General features: G+C 38.5%; 1 protein-coding gene across 7 annotated transcripts in view; it reads left to right on the top strand.

Annotated features, from left to right (window-relative positions):
* EPHA3 (EPH receptor A3) overlaps positions 1–18,526 on the top strand; it is a 217,795-nt gene that overhangs the window by 54,769 nt on the left and 144,500 nt on the right. For 4 of the 7 annotated variants that reach the window (XM_083838241.1, XM_083838240.1, XM_083838245.1 and 1 more), the window contains one exon: positions 14,312–14,972. In XM_083838241.1, coding sequence (XP_083694367.1) covers positions 14,312–14,972 — 661 coding nt within the window. Of the gene's footprint in view, positions 1–6,911; positions 6,934–14,311; positions 14,973–18,526 lie in introns of those variants that run through there. The other 3 variants (XM_083838243.1, XM_083838242.1, XM_083838246.1) reach the window with 2 other exon arrangements.

Genomic DNA, 18,526 nt, shown 5'->3' with positions numbered 1-18,526 from the left:
TCAAAATAAATAAAACAGTGAAATCCCTGTCTGATTTTTTTCCTCCACAATCACAGATTCAGAGGACAGAGTCAAACACACATTTATTGATACGTCTTCCCAGCAGGCTTTCATTTGTTTAGTGCTGTGGGTTTTTTGGTGGGTGAGGAGGGGAGAGTAAAAACAAAAACAAAACCTCTCCTGTGTGCAGTTGTTTTCATTTTGAGCCTGTCACAATATGTAATCAGTCCCTTACTGAGACCGATGCAAGGTTAACTTTTTTCTTATACAGAACCTGGAAATGAAGCAATTTGAATATTTGAATGCAAAAACTGCAGTGCACTGTTGAGTATGTTTATATCCAAGCTAGTTATGACAAAGAAATGAAGCTTGAGTAAATAAAAGTAAATTACAGAAATATTTTCAGCATTGCAGCTGATGAGCACTGTTTAGATTTAGGGTAATTCTCCATATCATATTTCATCTCTGCAGTAAGGTATTGATAGTAATGGTAATGATTAGTGAAGTGTATGTCTTAAAGCGTATCGCGTTCCACTACACCATAGCAAGCTAGAAAATGAAATATAAGCCTCATATTTACATACATGGCCTTATGGAGGAATTTTGTTAGTAGGATTATAGGTCAGGAGTTTGTGTTCTTGCTGATGTCTGTCAACCTCCCACACAGCATGTATGTAAATATACCTATGTAATGGGATTTGGGTTTGAGATTCTTTGTGAGGCTTCCCTAAAATATGATAGTACTTGGTCAAGTGTTTGTTTTTTTTTTTTTTCCTACATGCAAAACTATGTATTTCTCTGACACATTTTTTTGCAGTTCCCAATGTGTACAGTTTATCAAATAATGAACTGAAAGGTTTTAGAAAATGTCGCATCTCCAACTGTGCTGCTCTAGTGTAGAACTATGAAGATGAGCTAATGCCGTAGCTCCTCAGGAGTCTTTGGTTAAAATCCTGGTTGAGATACTTCTGTTTATTTCTCATATTAAATTAGGCATGAGTCCCTCTTTCATCCCTAGCTTGACATATGAAAAGTAATTGTTTAATAATGTTTCAGAGCCTTGAGAAATTAAGAGCAACTTAGCCAGAGGTTGAGAAGATATCTGGACTATCTCCAGAATTCCCAGTCTAATTACTTTCTTCTTGTTGAACTGAAGCAAATTTATCTTTGGAAAATATGAAATGTCAAGTTATGAGTTTCTGTATTAAACATTTTTCAATTAAAATAACTATGGAAATATCCACACAGCACTAACTTTTCCTAATTGCATGGTGAGAAAATTAATTTCCATAGAATTACAGTAAAAATGCAATAATTATCATTACTCTTTTGACCCAGCAGTTGACAAAAGAATAATAACCATTTTGGAGGTACTTTTTACTTACTTAGCATTTTAAGCCTAATGACTCTTGTATGATTTCAGTGTGCTTAATTTTCAAGACCCCATGTGATAGTTAGATTTAAAAAGTAATACCTTTGCTATTTTTTATTATTTATTTCCATTTTTTGCAGCAATCTCCAGGCAAGGGGTTGGAGGAAACCGCATCAGTTCTTTTCAGGTGTATCTTGCAACTGCTTTTGGCTTATCCCCATTAAAGGGAAGGTATGGTAGCACAGGCAGGATTTCAGACATTGTTTCCTGTAAGAAAAGAGGGTTTTGTGTTCATGTGTTGCCTTCTACAAGAGGAAAAAGGCAGTCTTAGGTGGAAAAATGTTGAGTTTTGTTGACCTATTGTAGGGTGATCACAGTAGGGTGACACATACTTTGTGAACAGCAGAGCTGCTGATTGACTTCTGTTAACCTGTTGTCACAGTTTCAACTAGCTGGTCATAAGCTGACACAGGGAGGTGAGCCCTTCCATGAAACCCTGTGGGTACCAGAACCAAAGCCTCTCTCTGCAGGCAAGAGTGCTGGTTCTGAATACGATCCGTCCTCAGTACCTGAATAAAAAGGCTGAAGGAGAAAGCTCTCTGTACTGCGAAGGGAAGGGAGGAGGTATAGGCTGTGGATGTTGCCACAGCTGAAATATGTGGCAGGGATGTTGGAGGGGTAGGCTTAGACACTGAGTGAAGATCTGTGTGAGAGGAGGCATCTAGGCAACGGGCTGCCCTAGCTGTTCATACCAGCTGAGCTGAAGAAGTGGATGTTAAGTGGATGACATCAGTGTATGCCTCTTAAACATTTTTCTGCTGGTAGACATGATAGCGAACCTTGTAGTTTAAGTAACTGTACTTAAGAACGCAGTTTTAAATGAAAGTGCTAAACAGCCAGTGGAAAGAATGACTCCTCAAGTTGTTAAGGTATGATGGGAACATGGAGGTGTATGAGTGTGCAACTCAGCTTAGCTGAGGAATGTCAGAAAAGAGCATTGCCATGTGAACTAAGTTAAAGGATCAAGGCAAAACAAATACCTCTAACTGATGGTAATTACACTAGGCAGCCTTTTATGGAATTGACTGTGGGCTCCATCTGTCATGGAAGTTGTTTGATTTTTCAGATTAAATTGTTCTCTCGCATGAATTTATGAAACATTAACTCTGCTTCACTCACGCAAATTAAGCTCCCCCATTTCTAGATTAGTTCTCCATCTAGGTCATGCCAAGGAGTCAGAGAAAGTTTCAAGGCAACCAAGGCCTAACAGAAGTCGTCGCAGTATTTCCCTTTTGTTGCCAGCCATGGTGCCAGCTTGGGGGCGGTTGCGTTGGTGGAGGCCACAGAGCCTGTGGGGCTGCCAGCAAAAGGGGCCAAGCTCCTTCAACTCTTACTGACCCTCTCGATGTGGGGGAAGACTGCTATGCACAGTGGTCATCTACTGCTCTGTCACTTGGGTAATGATGTGGTGCCCTTGCCAATATTGCGTCTGCCAGAAAATTGTCAATACCAAGCACAATTTTAGGGCCTGTCCATAGGGCAGCTCTGTTACCTTTGCATCTCGGATGCCTGTACTCAAGCAAGGGCTTGCAGGAATGCATATCGCTTCTGGGCTGGCTGGTGTTGTCCCACTGTCTTCTGGGGTGATCCACTGCTTTCTGTGGGATGAACAGCAAACACCCTGCCCCCCCCCCCCCCAAAACTTGCCCTGTCTCCTCTCTTTCCACCTCAGCATGCTCTCCTTGCCAATTTCTCTTTATTCATGGTCTGTGGAAAACACTGGTTGAAGGCTCTGTTGGTCTCAGAGCAGCTGGCATCAATATGCCTAGCATTTTTTTCTGTTCAGTTTGGCATTTTAGAAAACAAGCAAATACTGTTTGGATTAAAGAAAAAGAAGAAAAAACAGCTATGTAAAATTTGCTCAGAACTCTGCATCCATCTTTGGTTTAATTGTCAAAGAACAAATCAGATTTTCTGTTGAGAAGTAGTTTGGTGTGTATTTGTTACTTGTCCTCGTGCAGTAGTACTGCCAATTATATTTATTAGCCCTAAATATTAAACAGCTGGCAAGATTCCATTGTATATAAATAAGACATTTGAGACCTGGAAGAATGCCATTCCTAATACAGCCAGCTGGTGCTTTTTACAGTTACATTCAGCACAACACTACTGAATTTCACTGTACATTCAGTGCTGTGTTAATGACAATAGGAGAACATGGAGTGGTTTGGGATTTCTCTAGGAAATGCCATTGTGTAAAAATACATTGTTTTGAAAGACCGGCTGTACCAAAGAAATGATAGATTATGCACCTGTTTTGTGCATTTTGATGTAAGTACTTTGGTGTTTATGTATCTTGCTGGCAAATACAAAGCAACGAAGTGCAGAGGTGTTTTTTTTTTTTCAGACATGAATTTTTAGATGTTCCTGTGGCACACATGCTTTTCACTTTTTCTATTGCAGTGGTGTTTTCCTATTTAAGTAGTGGTTTCATGCTTAGAAATTCCTGCTTGCTGCTGCTTCTGAAACCATGTGCTAACGTGTTTTTTGTGTGTGTCTATATATATATGGGTATGACCACTCTCTTATTATAGACCAGGTGATAACTAAAATAGTAACAAACTTAGTCACTGACTCTACAATAATGAGCTCTTTGGTGGAATTACAGCATAATCTAAAATGTGGTTAAACAACAATTAGATTGTTTAAGATTTAAAGATATAATAATAATATAATAATTACCTTTATTATATGCATCTATCTATATCTCCCCACTATTAATTTGTTCCTCTTGTACATCTTAGGAAACTGAGACATAAGTGTGTGGATGTGGGCTGTCTTCGGGTTTACCTAGCCAGCAAATACTGGTTTGGAGAGGAACTGGCTTCCTTCTTGAATCACTTTGCCATGGTCAGTTCTTTGTAAAGATTTGCCATCAGTACATGTCTGGAAACATCCACAGGTAGTGCTTCAGGTGAAGCAGAAGGTAATGCTGGAGGACTCAATGATTTCATGCATAATATTTCTAATTAATAACAGGAGCTTGTTGTGAGCTGTATGACTGGGAGAGTTATGCATGATACGAAGTGTAAAATCATCTCTACTTGTACTCAAGACAGTTTTTCACCAGATTGCCATGTCCACAGCCTTGGGTAAATTCCATCTGGGATAAAATTCTGCTTGCTGAAATGTCCATTTGTACTAAACAGCTGTTTATTTCCATCTCTGAAACAGCTATGCTTGAAGGGTGGATCTTCCTTAGTTTGTACAATGCTCGTGGATGAAAGGCGCTTTTATGTGAGTGGTAGTTCAGTACAGATTCCAGCCGCGGGGACTGTGGTGTGGGGAACTCAGCAAATCTGGGTAACCTGCAAGATGAATTAGACTGAAATCTGTTTCTCAAGGAGACATGCAGCCTTGAGAAAATAAAGCTGTGAGTGTTTTGCTTGTCCAAGCTCTGAACTGGCATTTGAATGCTGCGTTCAGATGTCTGGTAGAAAGTTAAAGTCAGGTGTTTTCCTCATTGCAGTGACCTTTTTACCTCCTTGGGATTCCGGGAATTTTGCTTGCAGAAGGGTGAGAATCAGCTGTCCTTGCAAGTTTGATGATCAGGTACTCAGCTGTCTAGCAATTAGAGATAGAGGGGAAAAAAAGATGACTCCACTCCTCTTCCTGCAGTTCGGTTTAATTATTAGTCTAGTATTGCCATGATGAGGTATATACCCTTACTTTCTCAAATACTGGATGTTAATATGTGCTTAGCACCTACAAATACAGTTGCACTATTTTTTTTAACCCTATTCATTGTAATATTTGTTACTTCCCAGAAGAATTAAAAACAAACAAACAAAAAAAACTAGGAGATATGAGTGCATCCAACACCTTTTTTTGTTATTTTTGTTATTTTGATGCTTTCATTTACAAGCTGAGAGAGGAAGAGGGTCAGGACTTGTGTTTAATTATGCATGTTTGTTATGCCTTGGAGAAATGAGGTTTATTTACGCTGGAAGACATTCTGATCACTGTGGCAATGTATATTGTGCTGTAGGTAGCAGAGGATGATGCAGCTGTAGGAGGTAGAGGGAAGAAGCTCTGGTTCTTTCCACCTTCCTTTGCATCTTGTCACCTCCTCGGATACTGTTGGTTTCCAGTCCCTTGCCTGGTCACCCACAAGTCTTGTGAGATGCATTCAAGTATTTGGATGGCCTGTACTATTTGTGGGGGTTACGTGGAGGATAAAAAAGAATAGGGGAATAATATCAGGGGAAGGAAGAGAGGTAAGCATCTCTGTTCTATTGACATCCCTCCAAAATATGAGTGTTGTTAGAAACCATTGTAACATTATGTGCAAGCTGCTCGACATTGCTCAGCATTGTTATGAGATGAACAAATACGACATTCATTTTATTGCATAAAGCTTGGATTGTTTATTTTTGTTGTTGTTCTTGTGTTGTTTTGTTCATTTAAATAACATAGAAAATTGAAATTAATGAAACTTAGAAATTATTTTAATACCTAAAGGGGGTGCACAGGAAAGCTGGGGAGGGGACTCTTTGTCAGGGAGTGTAGTGATAAGATGAGGAATAATGTCTTTAAACTAAGAGAGAGGAGACTTAGATAAGATGTTAGGAGGAAATTGTTCACTCAGAAGGTGTTGAGGCCCTGGCACAGGCTGCCTGGAGAGGCTGTGGATGCCCCATCCCTGGAGGTGTTCAAGGCCAGGTTGGATGGCGCTGGGGCTTTGAGCAACCTGGTCTGGTGGGAGGTGTCCCTGCCCATGGCAGGGGGTTGGAACTGGATGGGCTTTAAGGTCCCTTGCAACCCAAACCATTCTGTGATTTGGGGGTTAGTTTATAGTAGTGGGGGGGAAAAAAAAGTGAAAAAAACAAAGCAGGCAAAAAGTTACATAAGAGTTTTCCATTAGACTTGTTTCTATTTTGGATAACATGGGGGTAAATCTTAAGCTATGCTTCATAAGGCAAGATGCTTTACCTCAGTTTATGTTGGCCAAAATTGAGTGTCTGGATGCTGTTAAAGAGTTTCTCATTTCACCTGATCTCTCCTCAGATAAGAAATTAAGGTTTCTTGTTAGAATTTTGTAGTAATTCTAAAATTGTTTTACTTAGTTATAAGGAAAACCTAACTTTTAGGTTGAAGCTATGAAAAAAATCTCCTTTGTTTCCTCTGTTCCTGTAAATGTGAAGAATAGTGGATAACAGAACAGAAGGGGAGAATAACACATGGGAATACTAGGTGGATCTTAGACCAAATATCGTTGTATGTAATTTTATACCAATACAGCTTTCTTTCAACCTTACGTTTTCTCCAGTACCCCAGTGAAGCTTTTTCATTTAACAGGTATGACTAACAGGTATGTAATGTGATAGATTGTTAAAAAAGCACTAGGAAAAAGTGTATCAAATCTGTGTCTTAGGTTTATGTATTGGCAATAATTTCACTCTGTGTAACTTAATTGGAAACGTCTTGCAATTCAACTTCCTCTTCTTCATTTTTAACTTAGATAAAACTAAAAGAAGCTGGAGGAATCTCAGTGCCAGCAGGTAATTTCATTGATTTTTGAATGCTAAACATAGAAGAAAATTGCTCTGGTCCTTCCCAAATTTATTAAACTCCCAAAGCTGATCATTATCTATCCTCTGATCTCAGCTGACTGGTATTTGTGAGGTTTGTATCAATGCCTTGAGTGGTGTTATGAAGACAGCCTTTCATACTGATGAGCTGGTCCGGACTGCATTCCACTCTGATATGGTCATCACAGGGTTTTTGTTAAGCACAGGCTTTCAGAACTCTTGATTCCTGTTACTATTCAGTTCAACTTTTATACAACATTTTGGGAAGGTTCTACTTTTCATTTAGATAGTAATTATTTCATTCCTAGTCTCCAGCTACTCCTTAAATGTGTGTTAATTTTTATGTTGGTTGTTTGATTTCCTCACTCCTCAACATTTTGGCTATTGTTTGTAGAAGTCTCTCTGTGAATACTTCTCTTTCAAGTAGCTAAAAAGTTGATTTTCTTTGTGTGTTGGCTATGAAGTTGAGTAGAACGTGTTAGAATCATGGTCAACATATGTAAAATCTCATTCTTCTACCAATCTGAATTTGGATTTATGGAACATAACTGAAAAAAAAAAGTCTGCAGATCTAAGCACTAAAGTAAGAATATCTAAGTAGTGAAACAAAAGAGGCATCAGTTATTTGTCTGGTCGTAAATCCTGATACCAATTTACCAAATGTGTGCTTCAATAGGCCCACCTGTTTGGAATAAAACTTTGGTGCAGTAAAGTGTGTTAGACTGAAATACATATTTTAATTATATGTATATATAAGTAATCATAATTAATTTATGCATATGTTATGATATAATTACCTTTCATCACATTGAAAGATTTTTAGGTAAAAGTCTTACAGCTTGTTCTTAAAAACTTTAGATGAGTGGTGAATATTCCCATGCTTTGAGGCCTTTGATCTTGCCCTCTATGTTGTCATGGTATAGAATATGTCTGATGTTTCATACTTATCATGAATTATCTTTTCACTTAATTAAGGTAAGAAGCAGAAAGTTGTCAGAAAATGACTTGTAGATCTTTTGGGATCTTTCCTAAAGAGACAGGTGTCTACGATGGTAATGGCTGGGCTTAAAGATTTATTGTTCTTTTTTCCCCAGCAGAAGTATGTCTTCAGTTTTTAGTCTTCTCTGAAAGTCTTGCTTATCACAAGGCATCTTTCACAGGATATACTTGGGGTTTTATCTGAGCATTTCAACTCAGGCTGTGCTCATGCTCTTAGTAAAGTTAATTGCTGATGTCCCTTGAAAGCAGGATTATGGATTCTTAGGCAAGTGTCAGGCACAGACCAACAAGTGAATGAAAGATTTATGTCAGTGAGGATTAATTTCCCACACTTTAAGATAAATAACAGAGCCCTGTGTAATGCTGAAGGATCCTTAACTTTTCCAGTGACAAATACATGAAACAACTTTCTTGTAATATCAAGTTGACAAAGATGTAATAGGAACTGAATTTGTTTGTTTAGGAATATATTTATTGGTAGCACTTCCATTTTCCATGACAAGAAAACGAACTTTTTTGTGACACAAACACACAGATGTTAAATATAAGTTCTAGGATCCAACCTTTTTAATGATTTCATGGAAAAAACTAAGTCAAATACTTCTTTGTGATGGAAATCTCGTAGTTACAATGGAGATAACTTTTTAGTGGGAAATGTCTCTATTATGCTCATGATTAGGAGTCTTTTTCTGAATTGTCAGCTGTAACTTTTGTCCTTGTGTCCAAAATTATTAATTTCATGTAAATGTAAACTCACTGAGGCAAACGCTAATTCCAAACAGTATTAGTATGATATAGTGTCATGTCTCAAATGTTTGCTGGTCGGTGATCTCAGTACTTGATGGAACTGAACAGCTTTGGAATATTTCAGCATTTCAAGTACTGCATGAAGCCCTCGTATGTCTAACTTCAGCTCAGAACAGAACATTTTGACCATTTTGATTCTCTGCTTGCAAATACAGATTTTTATTTTTTATTTTTAGAAATAAACAGGGTCTACACTAACCTGACTGTTTTAAGCACTGTGGCCCATATCTGCCTTCTTTTTAGCATGATCTCTGAAGGAGATGGAACTACACAGAGACACATGCACTTACTTGTGTGTATATACAAGGAAGAAGATGATGATGCCACGTAATGGTTTTTGAACCCAGAGGTGAATTTTCACAGAGCTTCACAGTGGAGCTGAGGTCTCTGGAGACTGAAGTTCCTATAAGATTTATGAAAATAAGCAATGGGAGGGGGGACAGAGAGGGAGAGAGTGAAAACAAGTGCATTAATGCTCCCAATCAGAAAGACTTCTATTCGCACTCATCTTTTGTTAGACAGCAGAATCCATGTTGGAGGCCAAGCATGAGCCATAGATGTGTAGGATACCAGGCTTCGTGCTTGTTTACCTCTTTGTATTGTAATTGCCTGGTAACTAAGGGGGAAATACGAAAAGAAAAGATATTAGGAGCCAGTGGGTATTCTGTCAGTGGAATGTTAATAAGTTGGATACATTCTCTATCTGAAACGTGAGATTCCTATCGTAATGTTTTTGTTTGGAAAGGGAATTGCCTGAATGAGTAGCAGAAGGCAGTAAGTGTGTGTACATGGGAAGGCATGCTTTTCTGTCATTGCTGAGCGAAGTGTAATAAAGATGGTGTTTTTGCTGACTGAGAAATTGTACTGAATGCTAAAAGCCAGCAAATGATAGCAGGGTCAGTTTTCAGTATTTGAGCAAAAAGTGATTTGGGGAAGGGTTTGAATGGTGGCTTACGTGAACACCTCGTAGATAGCAAAAAGCAATTTCACTGACAAGAAAAATATCACGTGTTTTATTCATTTAGAAACAAGCAATGGTTTGACTGCTCTTCTTAGTAAGGCTGGGGCATCTTAGCACATGAAGATGTTTTTCTGAGGTTTTGAAATCATTTCACCAAGTTACCACGTTTGTTCTGATTTCTCAGCAATGTCCCCCCAACCTGTATTCTGGAGTGCATAGTGGTTGTGTAGTTCAAGGTGCGTCCCACCCAGCCACAATCAGAATTACTTTTTTATGTTTAGGAACAGTTGGATGTATCTAAATGGTGCTTGTCAATCTTAGCAAATATAACATCACACCAAGTTTCTTGATGGAAAGTAAAATTGTAGATAGATATTGTTAGACTGTTGCCTGGGAACATCAATGGAGTCTCAGGGAGAAGATAGCTGCCTGAATTCTGTAGGTGCCTTGAAAAATAATCAAACACCATTTTTAGGAGTTTTATAGTCATTTATAGCAATGAGAATCTGAAAGATAGGATTTAGTTCATTGGAATCATGCAGTGGCATATGAGTTGCATTGTAAATCACCTAATAGCCCTCGGTTTCTTAATACAAACTTAAGATTTTTGATAATAAAGGGTAAAGGCCACAAAAACTGAAGTATGCCACAGGAGGAGTGAAAGAATTGAGGACTTGTGCCTGAGGTTCCTATATTTGCAAGGAACGTTTTAGTGTGGCATCCTAGGAAATGCACTACAACCACTTCTCCACATTCCCTTTTGTAAAGAAAAGGGAAGGAGAAGAAGAAAAAAAACAACCAACAAAACAAAACACATACACACACAAAAACATAAAAACATATTCGCTGCAATATATCTGTTCCAGAAATAAAAATCCATTCTATCCCAACTTCGTCAGTCAGTGTGACTTGAGCATACAAGTTACTGGGAATTTACTGGGAATATCAGAGAGAGAGATTTTTCTACTGGTGAAAGCAGTCTCTTGTTTCCTGCCATTGGTAGTATTCAAAAAAAAAAGTCATGAAGAGCAGTTAAGCCTCTTAGTCTGTTTAGAATTAAGATCACTTGGGGATGGCAGTATGATAGCTTACTGGGAAAAGTTGTGATGTATGAACAATGTAAATGTAGTACTGCTTGTTTCTTTAGTTTGATTATCAGAATTATCAAAGTCGTCAACCTGTGTGAATCTGATAAACGTTCTGATTTGGGAACTCTTCCTGTAGTTTCACTGACTTACTTTTCACCTTAGCTCTTTCTAAAGCATTAGCTGCAATCTTGATAGTTTTGTGACAGTTTAAGTATTTTGGTCAAGTGTGCCTTCCATTCAGCAGTACTTGAGCATTAAATGATAGATTTTAAGTCTTGTTTATGCAAGTGGCAATGACATGGTGGCAATTGTTTCCCAGCAATTCTGTCTTCATTATAAATTAATGAAGTGATAACTGCTTGTTGCAACTTGTAGGTGAAGAACATAGATGTGGTGCTACCTTTATCATGCAATTCAGCTCCCTGCGTAGGCATGCCAGATAAGAAAGTTATGAACAAAAATTACAGTGAGATTTGTCCAGAAAAATAACATCTGTTTTAGAGATGCTTTAAATGCTGCAAGTTTTTGCTTTTGTTTCTATCTCCCACTGGATGTGTAAAATACGTTGAACTGATGAGAAAATTTTATGGAAGAGGTAATAAGTAGATCACTTATGGATCACTGTGAGCTGCTTTAAACGTCCATAACATGCTGTTTCATACCCTTACCTAGTTTCATCTAGTAGTTGAACTTTGTAGGTGAATTTTTATTTGTCTAGGTAGGACCTGTAGTTAAGTAGGTGTATCCATCTTCCTGTGAGACAGTGATGGCACCTGAATGGCTTGTTGCACCGAGGTTAGTCTGTTGGCTCAGGAGGCTGTACTAGTACAAGGACGGATATCAGAGGAAGGTCCTCCAGTGAGTTTTGAGAGCTGAGGCTGGGAGCTAGGGTCCAGATGCCTCTCGTGCAGATGAGGGCAGGTCCTTGTACGATGGGCTGCCACGGGGCACCCAGCTCTTCGGTGACCACGGGCTCTGGTGCAGTAGACTTGGCTCCCAAAGCCCCAGGACCGCTAGCTCTCCGGCAGCGCGGTGTGGCACGGACGGCTTGCTGCAGCGTTTCAGCTGCCATGTGCATATGCAAAGACTTTGATTTTAGCTCTGCCAAAGCAGGCAGGAAGAGATAAAACTTGTATATAGTCAGTTCCTTAAAATGAACTAAAATAAACTTAGTTTCAATTAAAGGAAGAGTATTTACACTGTTTTTATCTTCTGGTTTAATAACATGATTTAAAATCAGATCTTCAGTGGTGTGTGGACAATTTCATTGTGCAGAGCAGCTCTTAGTCATACCAAAACATCCTTGCGTTGGTGGGTTGGGACTGAGTACTCTCAGATGTTACTGTGATACGGCCAACTTCTTTTTCTCCCTCTTGCTGTTCCCCTCTCTCTCTTTCTCTCTTCCCTTCTTCCATGTGTGAGAGAGAGAGGGGAGGAGGGTGGAATAAGAGTGTCTTGCAAAGCAAAGACTCTCTAAAGGCACTTGCTGTTTCTGCACCTTAGTTTCATTGTCTGCTAAGTGGGAATAATCCTTTCTCAGTGTTTTCTCTGCAGTATTTGAAGACACTTCAGCAAAAGGTGCTTATGTAAAATGAATAATTCTTGGACTGAGATCTTAAATATAGCATTGATGTGACTTGATTTTTGAGAGAAAATGCTTTCCTGGAAGAAATTTTTCTTTGTCTCTGTTCTCCGAGGGTGGCAGTGATTTCTCGTAACATATGTATTTCAGTCTACTTCACATCTCACACCCGTACTTGAACCACACAGTAGTTCTGTTTTACGCTGTGCTGCTCCTGAGGTGCACTGCATCTGGTCGCTGCTGTGGGACAGTATTTGTGGGTGTGTGGGTTTTTTTTTTTGTTGTTTTGTTTGTTTTGTTTTGCAGAGGCTGTGTATGTGGGTGACAGGGAAACAGGGATTTCTGTAGTCGCTGTGCTGGCATATGCTCTATTGGGATACACTTCATTATCACGATAGGAGTTGGCCTTTTTTATTGTGTAATTAAGTTTGAAGCATAGAAAAGAAGATGATGAGGCTCAGGGGGATCTTAGCAGTGTGTATAAATGCCTGATGGCAGTGCATGAAGAGTATGGAAACAGACTTCCCTCTGGTGCCCAGTGCAAGGCCAAGAGGAAGTGGGTACAAACTGAAATTTAAACACAAGCAAAAACTTTTGTACTCTGAACACTGGTGCAGGCTGCCTAGAGAAGTTGTGGAGCGTCCAACCTTGGAGATGGTCAAAAACCTGAATGGCCGTGATCCTAAGCAACCTGCTCTGACTGACCCTGCTTGAGCAGGGAGTTGGGGTGGATGGGGTCCCTTTTGATCTAAATGATGGTGTAATCCTGTAACAGGTGATGTTCATGGCAAGGATTATTTTAGTTCTAGTGGTCAGGCTCCTTCATTTTGTATTGTAAGACTCAGAATATAGAACAGCTGCTGGTTTTGTGTGGATAAAAGTTGAAAAATTGTGACCTGAAAAACAAAACAAAAACAAACAAGTGGTCATAGTCATCCATTTGGGGAGAAAGCAAAGGAAGATGCATATGAATTCACTCAGTTGTGTATAGTGAATGCCTTAATGGTAAGTATTTACTTTTAAGTACCCCTATAGGATTTCTTTTTTTCCTGTGAATGGCAAATATTCCTGTCCTGTAACTGACTTCAGAATCCAGGTGGGATTGGCCCATGAGCCATTCACAAATAAGAAACCCATTCTTTCCCTATCTGGGTCAAGTACGTTTGTCAACTCCAAACCAAACAATGACAACATATTCTTCAAAACCTATTTTAGCATTATAGCTTATAGAGTATACGCAAGAATTTAGTAAATGAGATACTAAGTTGATAGTAAATTTTAATAAATCTGGAAAGTGAGCTAAGCTGGACTACTTGTCCTGAAGACTTATATGTTTAGCAAAATCAACTGTCATGCTTTGAAGAAATTTAAAGCGTGTAAAGTTTTATTCTATGTGGAATTTCAGCAGGAGCCAATGGATTATTTTTTTTTAATGTCTGGACTCTGAGTCTTGTTTGAGTCTTTGAAGTACAACTTGATTCTAACAGTGCAAATGTGGTGTTCTAGAGAGGACCCTCTTCTGTTTGAGGTGAGTGTGGTTGTAGTAAAGACACATTGGGATCACAATCAAAAGCACTGCATAGTAAACATCTACCATTAGTTTAAGAAATCAGTTTTCAGTAAGTGTAAAACAGCTGTAGTACCTTTCATGCCAGCTTGGAATAACTTGGTAAAACCTGACTTCTTACGAGTGAATTCTGTGTTAATAGAAGATGTTTGTAAGTTTTAATAGAAAAATAGTAAGTGCAAGGTGGGCCAGACTTTACTGACTATTTTATAGTAATGGCCAAAGTGGTATTAGACCTATTTGGGCTTGCTTTTTCACAGCTTCTGTCTCTAAATGGGATTTTTATTAGTATGCTCATTAATCTTAAAATATCTCCTTTTTTTCCTCTTTTTTGTTTCTTCCAGTGGGAAGAGATCAGTGGTGTTGATGAGCATTATACTCCAATCAGAACTTACCAGGTGTGCAATGTTATGGATCACAGTCAAAACAATTGGCTGCGAACAAACTGGATTCCACGCAACTCAGCTCAGAAGATATATGTGGAGCTCAAGTTTACCTTGAGGGACTGCAATAGTATTCCTCTAGTTCTGGGCACCTGCAAAGAGACTTTCAATCTGTATTACATGGAATCCGATGATGACCATTCGGTGAAGTTCAGAGAACATCAGTTTACAAAGATTGACACCATTGCGGCTGATGAGAGCTTCACCCAAATGGATCTTGGGGACCGAATTCTCAAGCTGAATACAGAAGTCCGTGAGGTGGGGCCTGTTAGCAGGAAAGGCTTTTACTTGGCTTTTCAAGATGTAGGTGCGTGTGTTGCCTTAGTCTCGGTGCGAGTGTACTTCAAAAAGTGCCCTTTCACTGTCAAGAACCTCGCCGTGTTTCCAGATACGGTTCCCATGGACTCCCAGTCACTGGTGGAGGTGCGGGGTTCTTGTGTCAACCATTCCAAGGAGGAAGAGCCGCCCAAGATGTACTGCAGTACAGAAGGAGAATGGCTAGTGCCCATAGGGAAGTGCTTGTGTAATGCTGGCTATGAAGAAAGAGGCTTTGCCTGCCAAGGTAACGATGCACTCCATGTTCACAGTTTGATTATTAACAGGGCTTTCACTTTATGTCCCTACTCTGTGTATTGGGTCATGTTAATTTTCTGCAAATTCTTGAGAGAAATAAATTAGTCCATAAAATTGCCGTGAAAATGGGGCTTATTTGATCTCTGTAAGTAATGTAATTTGATTTTAAAATATTTGACAAGGTTGAAAAATTGATTTTTAGTTAATACAGTATGTAGCAAATACAGTCTCTCTACTGCTCTTGGGTTTCCTTTCAGTAGGTTAAACTTTTCTCAAATGTGTTATGTCAAAATATTTTATTCTTTGTGTGATTTTTTTTTTTTAACTTTGTGTGTTGGTGTATAAATAGTTGGTATCTGCTGCTGAGCTGCATTGATTAGTTGGAGTTGGTCAGAAAAAATAGCGTTATTTCAGGCAATGTAGTCCCTAAATGCAGATATATTTGGAAAAATGTTTGAATTTCAAAATTGTATTTTCATTAAGGCTCCTTCATTTAACTCAAAATCGCTTTTTGCAAACCATTGTTTTCTGCAAACTGTGGTTCTGTGAATGCTCCCAAGAACAGACTTACACCAGAGATGTTGATTTTTCCCAGAAATGTTTTCTTTAATGATATTAGAATGCATAAAATATTTATCTAACTTCAGTATTAATCAAAACATTGATCTACATTTTGCTTTTTCAAAGAGTATAATTTGGATTTTGTGACGCTTGAGTTTTTAACCTCCTTTTGCAGAGTGCCTGAAAGGGTGCTGGCTTTGTTAAAATTGTCTTTAGTTAAGCAAATTAATGAAAGTTAACATGCAAGTCTTGGGGGGCTACTAGGAGCTCACCAAACAAGAGTAGGCATAGCCACAGTAGTTGTGAAACCTGTTCCTTTAATCATGGTGTCTTGCCTTGGAGGATTTGGAGGAGTGTATGAGTGTCTTTTACTTGGTTTTGCTTTTAAGTAGATTTTAAATTGTTTTTGTCCTCACAGTGAATAAACAGGGGACCTGAGCTTTTATGTATGCAGTTAGTTACAGATATTAGGAAAAATGAGTTGAACTGTTCTGCTAAGAGCTAAAACCAGGAGAGATTATTTTGGTGTGCAGGAATGCTTTATCTAGGGCCTCCTATAGCTGTGCTTAAAAATGTTGAAATGTTGGTGATATTCTTCTAATCGCTGTATAAGATCTTGCTAACTATAGAGCTTGCTTCCCTGTAGACAGTTGAGAGCAGTTGGTTTGCAATCTCAGTTATACATGAGCGCAAAAAGACAGTCACTGCAGAAAGTGTCAAACAAGTGAGCAAACAAGAGTTGAGCTTAGTAAAATAAAATAAATCCTGTTATTAAAAACAGGTTGTCAGATGCTTGGGGTAGGCCAGGCAGCTCCTACTCCATTCTGCAGAGATTAGGGTGAGTTTACATACGTGTATGGGTATATCATTCATGATTTTGAAGGCATAAAATCAGATTATGGAACTACTATCATTTCTCTTTCTTCATTTTTTTTTTTTTTTCCTAACTTCCTCACCAACTGTTGATCAAGGGAGTGATGCATGATGAAACCATTAACAATAGTGACAGGTCGTTCTGGTTTATTCTGATTTAACATATAATGTTCTGCTAACTTTTATTGGAAGTCATATTTATCAAATATTTTCAGTGTGGTGTGATTGAAGTGGCACTCTAAAGGCAGTCAGTAATCCAAAACCTTCCATTTGTCTGCATCAGCAACTCAGCAGGAGTTGGACGATTTGGAAAAAGTTCAGTTTTAAGTATGTGCTTTGACCTCCTGCTGAAGGCTGCTCTTGCACCTTTCCTTTCCTTTTCTTTTCTTCTGTCCTCTTAATCCTTCTGTGTTTTTTTTGTGCGTGTGGTTTTTTTTGGTTGTTTGTCAGCAAGAGAACCATATAGTCAGGATCGTAGTGTGTGAAGAACAGTCAAAATGATGTTGCAAGTATGGGCTGGAATCAAGGTATAATTGAGGGAAAAAAATGCTCAGATGAAGTTTGGAATAGCAATGAATAGAAATTTTTGTCTTCACAGTAGGTGGAAGCATTCACTGACTTACAATGGCCATCACTACTTGATTCTGTATTTGGACAGTTTCTGATTTTTTTTTTTGTATTTTATTTTTAATTTGTTTGCTTTAGTAATGCTATTTTTCGAAACAGTGTCATTGTGATGATTAAAATGAAGGACCCTAAAGGTATGTAATCAGCCCATTTAAATTTTATTGAGAACATCCTGTCTCAGTACTTGGCAAAATATTAAGGCATAGTCACACCCTCAAAATAACACAATTTATACCATTTTCAACATGCTTCTGAGACTGCTTCCCTTTCTCTGTCTAACCAGGAAAAGAGGACATAAGGCTCAAGCCTCTTTTCTTACTGGTGTAATACAAACGTACCCCATGAAAAGCCAAGACTGGGCTATTGGGTTTATTGAGGGTCTTGGTTCTCATCGGTAAGATTGTTGTTCTGTTCTTAGTTCTACCAGCTGATCAACATTTTACAAGTTGAGCAGTATGGTATCCACCTGTCAGTCAGATAAAGAATCAGGGCTCATTTTGCTGTGACCATATGCGTCCTTACTGTTGCGAGGGTGTGGAGAAACAATTTCTCAAAAGGCAGTTGTATACATCAGCTCAAGGAATGCTGGTCTTCATAATCTACTTCAGTTAACAACGTTTAAGATTTAACACCTCCTCTAGCAAAGACTTTGGCACCTGTTAAATATTTTGTAGGGAGTAGGGTTACATAAGGTAAGGTAAGATGTCATATTTGTGTTATATTGGAGAAGCTACTCTTTCATACTTTTTATCTGTGTTATCTAATATGCAGTAGTTAACTAAATATAGAATATCTAATCCATTGTACACTGTTTATTATTGGAGCTTTGTCAGCACATGCGTCATAGTGATTTTGTCTATTCAATCTTTATGTAATATTTCATGGTTAAATAAGGCTATTTCCTCACGATGTCTTTTCTAAATTGTCTTCGTGCCATCTTGTCCAAACTACATCTTTATAGCATCTTTTCTCTTAGAATTACTGTTTTAACCTTTGATTAGAAAAAAAAATCTGGTTAGAACTGCACACTAAACACCTTCTGATAGTCTTCTGTTGATTCTGCAGTCAACATGGATAACTCATCTTTTCCATTTGTTTCCCATAAAACAGCTATAGTGAATTAGATCGAAGCAGGTTTATGCGCCTTAGTGTTCTTTCTCTGACAAAATCTCAGAGCGGATTCTTAAGGAAAAACATAAGAAACTGAATAAAGCACTCCTTTACTGGGTGTGCTCTTTGGCTTTTACCAATCAGCCAGTGAGTTACAAAGCCTTAAGGTACATGTTGTAAGAAAAACTATATATAATAGGAATCAGTGACCTGCCATCTGTTAATTTGTTTACCTTTTTGACTCAAGTATATTTCATATCTGTAAGTTTTATGGCAGCGAATTCCATAACTTGTCCTGTATGAAAAAACATACCTTCTAATGTGTTTGTCATCTGTTTTAAGTCAGTTGGGTAAGGTTTTCCATATCCTTAT

This window comes from Anser anser (genome assembly GCF_964211835.1).
Source record: "Anser anser genome assembly, chromosome: 1".
Lineage (NCBI taxonomy): Eukaryota > Metazoa > Chordata > Aves > Anseriformes > Anatidae > Anser > Anser anser.
The sequence above is the reverse complement of the archived record's forward strand: the minus strand, read 5'-3'. Positions and strand labels throughout refer to the sequence as shown.